This window comes from Ambystoma mexicanum, chromosome 12 (assembly GCF_040938575.1).
Source record: "Ambystoma mexicanum isolate Mex_15411 chromosome 12, UKY_AmexF1_1, whole genome shotgun sequence".
Taxonomy (NCBI): domain Eukaryota; kingdom Metazoa; phylum Chordata; class Amphibia; order Caudata; family Ambystomatidae; genus Ambystoma; species Ambystoma mexicanum.
Window position 1 is genome coordinate 91,269,844 of NC_090936.1, and position 13,744 is coordinate 91,283,587.

The window sequence follows — 13,744 nt, forward strand, 5'->3', positions numbered from 1 at the left end:
AAATGGCGTCCAGGCTTCCTTGCTTCACCCTGCAAAGCTTTGTGCATTGGATAAGGGAAAGACCTTGATGCAGCAGGGGCCTTTCTAGCAGACGTAAAGGGAGACAAACCAAGAGGTTCTGGTTTCTATTGAGGTTTCCAAAGAAATCCATTAATGTTGTCCGACCTTTGCTCTCTGACCACCCCTTTATGACCAACAGAACCATGACTACGCACACTCCCTAGATAATATCTCCCAATCATTCCCCCCCCACCTCATCCATCCTCTCCAAGGATCCAGCTCAATCTGATCAGTGACTTTTAACCTTCACTGTCGTGGTGCTCCCAATCTGCTTGTTATCTAAATGGAAGTAAAAACTTGCTTCAATTGATCCCTGCCCTAACTAGGCTCACTCCTTGCTCTCGCTCCCTCTCCGCTCCAGCCCTTTATCAAGCAAGCTTTTATCAATTTTGCCCTCTGCTCCACTCTCATCTCTACTTTCTCCTTACTCTACTCCTTTGCTCCACTCAAAGTAATCTCATCTATGCTATTGTCTGTATAGATCATCCGCTGCACCTCTCCAACCTCTCATCACCTTCACTATGGCTGGCTCGTTGTGTGTTACTGATCACTCTGCAAATTCCTTTGACTTGTCTTTAAATCTACCCGTGGCCTAGACTGCAGCCTTAAATGGCTAACTCAATAGCCTGAACTCACAACATCATACATTTCTAGCACCCTACTCTGTCTCTCTGTTCTCTATTGCTGCTGACCTACATACCCACTTCTGATCCTGTTTTCTCCATGTCCCCTTTACATTGGAACTCACTCTGCATAACTTAAAAAAAAAAAAAAAAAAAAAAGAAATTCCTGCTATTCCTGCATTCAAATCTGCCATTACACTACATGTCCTCTTGCTGGAAGAGTTGGATAAGCTGTATTTAAACAAACCCTGAGCTGGAGGGCCATAACCGCATTAAGTAATGCCCTGGGGCCACAGTTACAGGTCAGAGCGAAGCAAGGGCCTTAACGAAGCCCGGGGCATTACCTCTTTTCTTTTTTTACTCAATGCTGTGTTCGCTAGAGTATGGAAAACATTGCGACCTAGACATGCCTTGTAGGATTTGCTCCAAGCAGGCACGGTAAGCATCGGAGCTTAGGTGCAACACTTTATTGATTCTCGAGTGCGGGACTGCCACACTTAAGCAACAAGCTTGCTCTTTGCTTGCATAATGCATATGGAAAGTGGTCAGATGACCGATTGACATGATAATTTTGTTTGTTGTGCCTAGAAACACTTGTGTACTGGAGCGTTATAAATGACTTGTATCATATAAGAGGTGGATGGAGCCTCAGGGTGTAGGCCATATTAAATGAGCAGTGCATTCATGTTGTGTGTGACTTTGGACTGTCTGCATATGCATTTTTGAATTTTCTATGAAACAATTATGATGAGAGGGCAGCGCCAGTGATTTGGGTAAGAACCCTGCATTTTATCTTCTACCCATGGGGAACTTTGATACTGGAAATGATTATGGTTTTATTTGGACATTTTAAAGCCATTAAAAGAAGCTCCTTGCATTTTTCAGGAGCCAGTGCGAGATTTTGCAAATGACTACAATACTAATGTGTGAAGCAAATAGTTGGTCCATGCCTGCGATGGCGCCCAGTGTTGAGCTTGAGTGGGATTTAGTGTGGGATTAAGAGTAGTGCTATGCATGCCCAATGAGCATGACATTGTTTTTGCGTATATTTTGTAGGTTGAAGTGAGTGGCGATTAATTCACCTCTAGGTGAAAACCTCTACAAGTTATTTTTATTTACTATTGGGTTTTTATAATGCGCCTATACACAATGTGTTTCACTAATGCGTGTAAATGTGTTGACACTAGAGTTATGCAATGTTCCTCCCTTTACATTAGTTGATCTAGCGGATCACAGTGTGAGTTGTTTTGAGAGGTGTTTCTCATTTTTACAGATTTCACAGAACTGTCTTGGTCCTAAAGAAGACTGATTCCCTACAGTGATCTGTTCACTTAATGGTCGAAACGAGCACGGGAAGGTCTATGTATGTTTATTTAGTTATGATGTTCTAATTAGTATGACCTCGGCTAGTGGACCATTTATGACTTTTGGTGCATGTGAGGTTGTCTCAAGAAGAAACCTTTCAGCACTGTGGACTATCAAACAACGAATAGTAGATAACATATTACCTTATGAAAAGGACGTGTTCGCACAATCATTTTCACTTTAGCACTTGGCACTTTTTGGTATATTTGTATGCAATAGGAAAGAATTTCTTTGAATATTGACGTACACACATCTACATTGTTGTCATGTGAATAGAAACATGATTGCCATGTTATGTGTTTTTCTGTGTTATTTAATGTGGCTATTGAGCCAGTACTTTGCTGTGTATTTTTTAAGTAAGTAATTAAAGAAGATGCCTTTAACACACGTCCATGACTCTGGATTGCGTTTGTACAGGGAGTAAGCATATTAATTATGATATATTATACACACTTGATGTGTCTAACAAAGTTTATATATACATTTTCAGGGGACACCGGTTTGGCTTTTATTTCACCTACTTGTCATTGTGCCATGCCTTGGGCCCTAATGGCCTGCTCAAACATTCAAGTTCTGTCAAGCCGCTTGTTCCTCTCCAGCTTCCTACTTATCTAGCCCTACCACCTACTCACAGAGCAAGTGCTGGTGGAATTCTATGCCAAGACCAGAGACAAGCATTATGCTTCAACGTCTTTTAATCTACCCTTCAGCAATTTCAACAAATAAACTGAAAATGACATCAACTTCTCATGTTCCTTTCTTTCTTTTTTTTTTTTAAAGAACTACATTTCCTTTGCCTCACACTCTTTTCTGTAGTCTATTACATTTCCTGTCCTTGACCTCTAGCCACTTCATGTTCTCAACTCCAGCTCTTCTATTCCTGCTCTTCAGCAAGATAAAATGGGGGCAGAGCCCATTCGCCGTCGCACATGCGACCCGGCTCATTCTTACATCAACGAACGTGCCGATTCAGTATTGAAGGAAGCTCGTTAACACAGTACCGAAGCAAGGAAAAGCGACTCCAGCATAATGCGCTGCAAGCGATTTACGCTGATCAAGCTGCCAATCAGAATGCCAGGCTACAAGCTGCATCAGAAAGACAGTTTGAAATTGTCAGTAAATATCCAGTGTCTCCAAAGCACAAGTGAGGACAGGATTGAGTAAGGTAGCAGCTAATCATGCAGGCTTAGCAGAAGGTGCATAGAGCCACTGGAAAAAAAAATGTAATATTTTGACCAAATAATAAAGAAACCAACTGAGTGTGGATGTGCAATTCAGCCTGTACAAGTCAGGCAGTGGCACAAGGCACCTGGAAGAGACGCTCACGCAGCAGCAGTCATGTTGGACTATGAGTGGAGTGAGGAGGAGCAAGCGCAGAGCGAGCTTTGCTCTCAGTTTCAAACAGGTGCTGGGTAACTCGCTAGTAGAAGCAGTGGTGGAGGGAGGGAGGCCTATTCAGGAAAGACTAGTCACGCTGTAATCTATCCTCGGCCAGAAACATAAAAGCACAAAAATAATAGAGCACGGCCACACAGGCTGATGCTAAAGAGACCCTTCAGGGGAGTAACACGACCCAAAAGAGGAAATCCTCTTGGACTCCCCTGGGTCCCAAGCACGGGTTAGAGCAGTAGGTCTCTGACGTAGGTGATATAGACGCTGGCTCAGATGATGAGTTGGAAGAGGGCACGGCTTCCTCACAAGAGGAGGATAGTAAGCCAAACGATGATTGGGACAGAACCAAAAGCGGCAAGAGAGAAGCATCTGGAGGTAGATAAGTCAGATGTCCGATATGTTCAATCCAGAAGACACCAGGAACCCCAGATCCTCAGACTGGTAGCCATTGCCTAGAGTGGCAAAGTATATGTCACAACGAATAAGAAAGGCGTTAGATAAAGAGACCAGGCTATGCATGAGAGCGGAATGCCTGCACCCGGACCTGGCAGGCAAGGTAGCCGAGGCACCCGAGCTTGACCCTAAAATGCTTGCATATGTCACAAAAACATCCAAAAGCCCTCAGGAAAGGTATGGCCAGGAAGGAAGGAGGCCATCGAGCTCTGTATGCAGGCCTCGTTTTCGTGAGACACATGTTCCTGGTTCACAGGAATGAGAAAGTCATGCCGTTCATAAACCTCAAAAAGTTAGACAGTTGGTTAATATACCGGCACTTCAAGATAGAAGGTATCCATCAGTTGAGAGTCACTCTAAGGAAAGACGATTGGCTAACAAGAATAGACCTGAGAGATGCCCATCTTATGATCCCCGCGGATGCAGAGTATCGACTCTTTCTAGCATTCCGCTGGGAGGGGCAATTCTGGTAGTTCAAGACGATGCCGTTAAGGCTCGCCTCAACGCCATGTGCTTTTACCAAACTCATGAGGCTATCAGAGAGAAAGGCATACGCATAATGATATACCTCGACAATATTCTGCTACTAGTGAGTGACAAGGAAACGTTGCTGTATCAGACAGGGTGGGTGAAGAATTTCCTAACATCGCTAAGGTTCCAAGTCAGTCAGGAAAAGTCAGATATGCTCCTAGCGAGGAGACTAGATTTCCTAGGCTTCATGGTGGACACAAAGAACGCAACTCCTAACTCCCAGCAAGGAAGATACGAGATATCAAGAAAGAGAAGAGTTTGCCTCAACAAACAAGTCATCTCCACCCAAGCCTTAGCAGGGGTAGTGGGCCTTTTAGCCGCCTCCATTCAGGCCATTTTTCGTGGGCCCTTACATTGCGAAGCCCTCCAGAGATTAAAGATCAGGCACCTGCAGCAAGGCCCGAGATATCACCAGACTATACCTTTAGACCAGGAATTGAACACAGTTTCTCTGGTGACTACGGAACATGGACGCATGGAACGGGCCTACCATCTTTGGAGACTGTCCCGTGCTAGTCATAGAATCAGACACCAGCAGAGCAGGCTAGGAAGCTCGATACGGCGCTCTGGAGATAGGAGGCAAATGGAGTTAAGGAGAACTACAGATTCATACAAACTGTCTAGAACTGTTAGAGTTATTCGCAATAAAAGCGTTAACAAAACAAAGGGCAAATTGCTGCATACTCCTGAAGATGGACAACATCTCAGCAGTCCGGTATATAAATCACCTGGGAGGTAAACAATCCAGACTCCTAGCACAATTTGTGAAGGACTTTTGGCATTACTGCCGTTCAGACTGGTATATTGGTCACGGCCGTATATTTTCCCAGGACCTTCAATGTAGTGGCGGACTGAACTCACGTCACCTGACGGACTCCAGCGACTGGAACCTTGACAAAGAAGTATTCCAACAGATGGACCTGTTATGGGGGCTGATCCACACGTATCTGTTTGCTTCCAGGCTGAATGCGCAAACAGGTTGATTCTTCAGCTGGAGACTGGTCCCGAGCGCTCGGGGGATGGATGCGTTCCTGCAGGACTGGAGCAGAGAGCTGCACTATGCGCTCCTGCCGTTTAGAATGATGAGCAGGGTCCGATCGAAAGCACGCAGAGAGCGAGCGACGATAGTGACCGTACCGCCCATATAGAAGGCGCAAGTATGGTTTCCATCTCTGATGGTACTTTCCTCGGATTTCCCACAGCTTCTCCAGTCAAGACTACACCTGCTCACGGACCCAGATCGGCCATTTCATCCTTCGAGAGCAAAGGGTCACACTCCCGCTGATGGCGTGCAAGGCGTCAGGGGAAGATGGGCGTTGGAAGTAGATGGGAAGCTCTTTGGGCCGTAAGGAGTTACCTTCACACTCGCAAAGAGGACAAAAACAAACTCCTCCTCGATCTCGCACCCTTACCTGACCAATCAACTGCAGCTGTGTGTGGCGGCTTGTATTCAGGAGTACGAGCACAGGACGGCAGCCAGAAGTATCACAACTGTTGACTGTGCGCATAAGCTGCTCAAGGCAGTAGCAACAGCCGTTATCACCAGGTGGGCACGTGAGATTAAGTAGCAAGTGGGTATCGACCTGGCGCAATTTGAGGCAACCTCAGTGAGGGGAGCCATGGCATTCAACGCGTTCGCAGCAGGCGTAGCATTGGTTGATATCCTGCAAGCAGCAAACTGGACTAGTGTTCGTTAAAGAACTTTTATTTCAAGCCGGTAGCATCAGTGGCAGACACTGTAGTACGGAGCTTTGAACAAGCATAATGCTTGCTTCCAGTTTTGACATAGAATCAAGATTGCCCCTGGTTACTACGCAGGGAGTCTTGATTTTATTAAACACACAGAGGCAAGCATTACTAACCCACCTGATGCATGCACTGTATGTGGATACTGTAGTAATGTTTTGGTCGACTGGGATAAGTGTAGGGCAGTGCATTCTACCCCCCTAATGGTGTTCTTTCTGATTTGACAGGAAATTACCAGAAGAACAATTGACCAAATGGCGAGGCGAAGCAGAACTGTGTGAGCGTTGATTCGAACAAGCAGGACTAGTTCATTGGAGAAATGATTGTTGCCTGAGGAAGTATCAGGGACGAGGTTTACTTTTTTGTGTGGCTTTGAGTTACAGTGGTTACAGATCAGTTCAGAGCATCCAAAGAAGAGGTGGAGTTAAGTACAGGAAGTGGCTAGACACCAAGAACAGGAAATGTAATAGACTATAGAAAAGAGTGTGAAGAAAAGGAAACGTAGTTCTTTACAAAAATATATATAAAAAGAAAATGAGAAGTTGATGTCATTTTCAGTTTTTGTTGAAACTGCTAAAGAGTAGATTAAAAGAAGTTGAAGCATAATGCTTGCCTCCGTGCTTATAATAGAATCAAGACTCCCTGTGCAGTAAGCAGGGGTAAATCTTCATTATCAGCACAGTCATCGTTCTTACACTACCTCAATTTGCAGTGTATGCAGGGCTGGGATTTTCTGCAAACTCCTGACAGCCATGTGAGCCTGCGCAAGAATTCCCAAAGAGCCCCCTATAGTGAATTTCTCAAACAGTGTTTTCCATGCTTTTCTGCACTTATGTGGCATACCACTTTCATATTTTTACAGTGTTATTAGAATGGTTTTCACGAGAGAGTGCTGGGCACAAATGTCCCAAAGCTGCCGGTAATGAGTGGGTTGCTCATTTTTCTTCAGCCATGAGGCGTCTCTGTTTCTTAACAACAAGAGTTGCTATTCCCCTATAGAGGGGGCTAAATAGGGATTACAAGGGGATCATTTCCATACCATCCATGTGCCCATCATCCTCTAGCTTGGGGAATAACTTGCCCCATTAGACAGCCCCATAATCAGGCTGGGGCCTTCATCAGAGTAAGAAATCAGTGTGAAGAATGAAAACATTAAAATATCCATACAAAATGCATCAAGCTGATCATAAGATTGAAATGATATGTTCTTACCCAGTAGGGATACTCCCAACGACCTCTACTCCATAGGAATCAGACAATGTCATTGCAGCCGAAACTCCAGTTGAAATTATTACCTAAAAACACATTGCACAGATTTAAGGAGGAAGAACCTGCCTAATGCAATACATGAATACATGTGTGAGTACAATACCCATTTTCTTTTATATAAAGGAGAACTGGTGTGTCAAACAAAATGAACATCTTCAAAAGATAAAGGATAAAAATGGCAAGTGACTTTATAGATTGTCCCTTAGCATTGTCCGTTAGCTGGATATATAATGCTAATTTCAACAACCATCAATAAATGGTAGCAAGTGTAGATCCTTCACTAAGCTTCTTTTAAAGCAACAATATATGGGTAAAATCCCTGTACATGCTTCACGGAGTTCACTCTCCCTCCTCCTTTAGTCAGTCTCTCAAGGGACAATCAATGAAAAAGTCTTTGTTTGACACTGGCGCAAACTTTTGTGTGGCATTCATTGATTCCACAATTTTAAGAGGCGGTGGGAGTCCTCTTCAATGCCACACGGATTGTGACAGTGAATAATACTATTAATTAAGTTAATTGAGCTTGAGCTACTGGCGCATTCTTAACCCCTCAACACTAACCCAAAACAAAGATTTTCGGACTTTATAGATTTGTTGAATTTTTAGTAAAAATATGGAATTGTCATGAAAAAATACAGAAAATGCCTCTGAAAGTATCACTGCATGCATATGAAAGACAGCGGAGCAAAATGTGTAGAAAACAATCTATGAACATGGGATAAATTACTCACCGTAATCGTATTTTTGGTGCTTGTATCTGCTTAAGCGAAAGCGTGCACGATGGCCCAGAGGACAGGGAGGAACCAGAGTCTTTATCCCTGGTCACTGCACTTCTCAGAGCCAGGGGCCTGTACTTGGGGTACCGACGGATCCCGATCGCCCTCTGTCACTTATGACCCTGAAACTGCCCTTGCTGGAATCTTCCGTCACGTCTATAGAAGCCTCAGCGTGATGGCGTGAGCAGGCCGGCATTTCGTCCACCGATCCTTTAGGGGTTTTGGCCAGAAAAGCTGATAGGATTTACAGAGCTTTTCAGCGTGATGTCTCGGGAGACGGTGGTTGCACACTCAGTGCATGTCTTTCCACAGGAATTTACAGTGGCAGGAGGGACAAAATTTAAATGGGGTTTTGTCCATTATGTTTTAACAGGGCATTTGGGCGAAAATAGAAGAAGGGGGATAATGGGATAAACATTCAGGAGTCAGAATAGAGAACCTCCCCCCTCTCTCCCTACCTTAAGACTGCGTCTGGGTGTCAATCGATCAGTCGTCGACGCTGTGGGTGTTCGTCAGGAGCGGTCTAGTGGATGAGCAGTCGTGCATCGAGGTGAACAATAAAGGAAAGGAAGAAATACTACTAGTATAACTTTGGTAAATCAAAGGCATCAGCCTGGAAGAGAACTCTGCATTTGCGGCCAACTTCGATGACGGAAAAAAACTATCTGACGCACCTCGACACGTAAAGGACCATGGGTACAGTACACATCACACTAGGGATAGTATCGCTAATCGCGCCTTGTCGTCATCCGTTTGAGTTCCGAAAACAAATCTTGCAATGCTCAGCGACTTCCACTAGATGTCAGACTATGCAGAGCATGTGATCTAAGCAGATTCACAAGCTCCAGAAATACATTTACAAAGCACTAAATCCCAACCAATAGAAAAGTAAACAAATATTCTAGCAACTAAAAAGAGAAAATGTAAAAGAAAGCCAAAAACAAATAGAGACCTGAAAAGTTGCACAGCCATTTTATCATATTTGCTTAGTCATATGTGGAATTAACTATTAAAATGCATCATAGTGCCCAGAGCAACATATCAACTTTGTATAGAACTTTAAGGGGGGGCTGTGAAACGCGGGGCCCAGGGAAGGAACCTGTTTTTTTAGGATGCGTTCAATTCAGGTAGTTTAATGGTAATTTCAGAGTTCCCTGCGTCCCCACACACACCCAACTACACGCCAGGCAGTCACGCCTTCAAACAAAGGGTTATGGTATTTCCTACCTCAAGAAATGTTTTGCATGAGGGAACATGCCCAGAACTACCATCATCAGAGAAGAAAAGTATTGGGAGGAAGAAATATAGAGAAAATCAGCCACAGAAAGGGGTTGTGTGAGAAACCTGAAGGTGTCTCACCCGCTAGTCCCCGGGGATCTGTCATCCAGGTGCCCAGGACACGGCCATCGCTATTGGATCCAGTTCCTGGAGTTGGGCCAGTGTGGGAGGATCACCTGGATGGAGGGTCTTCGGGGAGTGGAGCTGGGACGCCGAAGGGTGAGACACGGTATCCCCTTCTTCACAACACCTTTTCAGCCATCTTGCCCAGTAGGATACTTAGAAACTCTACTCCCCCTTTTCCAAAACGAACACTTTCTCACACCGTGAGCGACAAAGTATAAATTGCTCACGGTAGTGACTAACATAACAACAAAGTTATGGCAGAAAAAGTCACAAGTTCACAGCGCTTATACAGTGATTAAGAAAATAAACATCAAGGCTGCGGGTATCTGGGCGGTGTGGGTGTACTGCCAATACACATCCACAGGAATAGTTGAAGAAAAACAAAGATGTTCCCAGTCTCACTGCGCCAAGAAATTATAATTAATTGTTTGTGCAAAGAAAAGCCTTTATTGTTTGTGCGAAGAGAAGCCTGACACGTGTTTCAAGCTGTGTACAGCTTTTCATCAGAGGCTTAGGTTGCAGCAATAAAAACTCCACATTTAGAGTAGGACAATGCCAAATACAGTTCTCAAAATGCCTCGCAGTTGCGGAAAGCTCAATGACCGCTTGTTTCAGTCTACTCGTGTTACCATATATACTCTTAGTCCATAGTGCCCTATCCTCCATACTGTATGGGTGTCCTTCCAAGGGACCGGAGACAGAACGTTTTTCATCAGAAAAAACCTTCCCCTTTAAATTTACAGGCGCGCGAGGATGCGGCCCAGGGAGCATGCGCTGCCCTGACTTCGCCCTCCGGCACCACACCTCAGTCCCCATTGACGAGTCGACAATAGATTTTACATTGCCTAATGACACCAGTATTATTAGGGGGGAGGTTGGTGGGACGTATGGAGGAAAGGGGACTATGGACTAAGAGTAAGTTAGTCACTACGGTGAATAACTCATAATTACTCTTACGTCCTGTCCCCTTTCCTCCATATTGTATGGGCGATAACAACCGATTGTAGCCTCAGGGTGGATAGGAGACAGTCCTTAAGCAAATAGGTTCCTGAGAACCGCCTGTCCGAAAGCCGCGTCAGATCAAAAGCCGGCATCCAAACAGTAATGCTTGCAGAAAGCCAAGGGAGAGGCCAAGTCTTATATGGAAGTGGGATATGGAAGCCTTAGAGGCCTGATAGCCGGGTCGTGAGCCTCCGAAAGTGAAAAACAGGGCGTCCGATTTGCGGATGCCCTTGGTCCTGTCCAAGTAGAATTTCAGGGCACGCCTGGCATCCAGGCAGTGCAGCACTCTGTGCTTCGTCCTTGGAATTGGGAAAACACGTAGGAAGGACTATTTCCTCGGTCAAGTGGAAAGCAGATGGAACCTTGGGCAGAAATGCCGGGTGGGTCCGCAAGACTACTTTGTCCTTGTGAAAGGTAGTATATGGTTCCGAGGCGACCAGGGCCTGGATTTCGCTGACTCTATGAGCTGAGGTGAGGCTGACTAGTAAAGCCGTCTTGATGGTGACTAGCCTGATGTCCACGGATGCCATTGGCTCGAACGGTTTGTGCGCCAGGGTGCCCAAGACTATGTTAAGGTCCCACACGGGGTACGGTCTCTTGACAGGTGGGTAGAGCCCTGAGAGTCCCGTCAGATGTTTCTTGATGATAGGATTGAGGGGGAAGATGCCTTCCTCTGAGTTCCTGTAAGCCCCAATGGCTGTGAGGTATGTGCGGCAGGTGTCCACCTGCACGCCTGAGTGGGCGAGGTGCGCCTAGAAGGAAAGCACGTTGTCTAAGGTGCATGCCAGGGGGTCGATTCCCTTGAAGTCTGCCCAGAGGCAGAAACTGGTCCATTTGCCTTTGTACTGGGCCCTGGTAGCTTTGCTCCTGACACCCTGTATGATCTCCAGATTAGCCCGAGAGGCTGAGGTGCCGAAGTGTTACTTGCTCAGGTACCACGCTGTGAGGGCTAGTTTCCTTGGCGCCGGATGAATAACTCTGCCCCCCCTGCTGTGCCAGAAGATGTGCTGGGCCCGTCAGGAGGTGAATCAGGGGTACCTCAGAGACTGAGAAGCTCTGAAAACCATGGTCTGGCTGGCCACCATGGAGCTATTAGAATGAGGAGGAGTTGGCCAGACTCCTTGATCTTGCAAATTACCCTGTGAATCAGGGGTGTGGCCGGAAAGGTGTAGGCTTTCATGCCGGTCCACTGGAGGTGAAATGCGTCGGCCAGAGAGCAGGGGCCCTGACCTTGCCAGGATGCAAACTGGGGACACTTCTTCTTGTGCCAGGTGGCAAAAAGATCCACCTGGGGGTGACCCCACCTTTTGGAAGTTCTCCTGAACAACAAGGTCGATTAGCTGCCACTCGTAATTGTCCGCTCCCAGCCTGCTGAGTCTGTCCGCTTCTAGGTTGGATTCCCCTGTGAGGTGGACTGCCGTGAGGTAAATATTTCCAGGTCCCACTCCCACATGCTGATCGCCAGTCTGCACAGAGGAGGGTTTCTGGTGCCTCCCTGCTTGTTGACGTAGTAAATGCTGGTCGAGTTGTCCGTCTGGATGAGGACAACCTTGGCACTGAGAAGTGGTAGGAAGGCCCTGAGCGCCAGCCAGATGACGTTCAGCTCTAGCCAATTGATGTGGTATTCCTGCTCCTGTTGAATCCAGGTGCCGTGGGCCGAGAGATCGTTCAGAGTGGCTGTCCAGCCCTCGAGCAAGGAATCCGTGGTGACGGTGGCCTGCGGAGTGGGCGGACAGAAGGGCTTGCCCATCCATAGGTTGCAGTCTCCGGACCACCAAGTTAGGTCCATGTGGAGAGATGGAGGAATGTTGATCACCTCAGATTGAGAGCTCCCATCCTGTTTCCATGAGGCCACAAAGTGCAGCTGAATCCTCCTCATCCTTAGTCTTGTGTGGGGGACGGTCAATAGGACCGCTGCCATTAGACCCAGGAGATGTTGGTACCACCATGCCAAGGTTGCTTCTCTGCTGAGGAAGTGGGTGGTCGCCCTCTTGGTAGCCGAGATTTTCTCCTCCGAAGGAAACACCTTCTGGGAGCAAGTGTCCCAGATGAGGCAAGAGTGGTGAACCGCTTCCGGAGATGTAGCCCTGACGAGTCAGTCATCGAGGTATGGGTAAATGTGGAGGCCCTGCACTGTGAGGAGGGCCGCCACTGCACTCATGAGCCTGGTGAAGACCCTCGGGGCGGAATTGAGGCCAGACAGAAGGACCTTGTACTGAAAATGGTAGCCCACGATCCTGAACCCTGAACCGGAGGAAAGCATGATGGGGCTGCCAGATCGGGAAGTGCAGGTACGTGTCCTTCAGGTCCAGAGAGCACATCCAGTCTCCCTTGTCCAATGTCTCTGCTATAAAAGCTGGCATAACCATCTTGAATTTCTGCAGGGGTAAGGAGAGGTTGAGGGTGGAAAGGTCAAGCACAACTCTCAGGACCGCCTGGTTCTTCTGAATGGCGAAAATCCTGGAGTAAAAGCGAAAGCCTTGCTGGGAGGCTGGGACTTCCTGCACTGCCTGGCTCTCTACGAGCGACCGGATCGCCGCTAAAAGAGTTGCTGTCCCAACCTGTGGGATTGGAGGCGAGGATAGGGAGGCGGTACCCCGTGGATACTACGGAGAGGATCCAGGGGTCCGTGAAATTCTGGCACCAGAAATGTGCATGGGGAGCTAGCCTGCCTCCCACCGGAGACACGTGGACCCGGAGGGGCGTGTCATGCCTTCTTTCCCCCGGAGGCTGTCGCGGAGGAGGGGGGACTGGAAAAAGCCCTCCCTCCCCCCCACCCTTTTTGTTGCTTGCACCGGTTCTGAGACGGCGAGCGGTCCGCTGCCTGGATCTAAGTTCCTGGAAGCCTCGGAACCCTCCATACGTACGACCTCTCTCGGAGTGCTGCTGAGATTGGGTGTACGATTTGGGTGTGGTCTTTGTAAGGATAGATACACTTTGCCGTTTGTGAGCTGTTTTTCTTTTAGTCCAGCTCTTCGTCCCTGGAGGAGTGGAACAGGTCCCCTCCCTCCTAGAACGGTAGATCTAGTATGCGTTACTGGACGTCTGGGTGTCAGGCTGTCCTTCGCATGTCCGTGGCAATGCAGAGGGCATGGCCAGAGGTGTCAATATGGGCCACTGTGG

At 47.1% G+C, this 13,744-nt stretch overlaps 1 protein-coding gene across 1 annotated transcript in view; it reads right to left on the reverse strand.

Moving 5' to 3' along the window:
* The window catches only part of SLC26A5 (solute carrier family 26 member 5), a 676,177-nt gene that overhangs the window by 283,084 nt on the left and 379,349 nt on the right, over nucleotides 1-13,744 (reverse strand). The window contains exon 8 of the mRNA XM_069628070.1: nucleotides 7,383-7,465. Within this exon, the coding sequence (XP_069484171.1) occupies nucleotides 7,383-7,465 (83 nt within the window). The remainder of the gene's footprint in view (nucleotides 1-7,382; nucleotides 7,466-13,744) is intronic.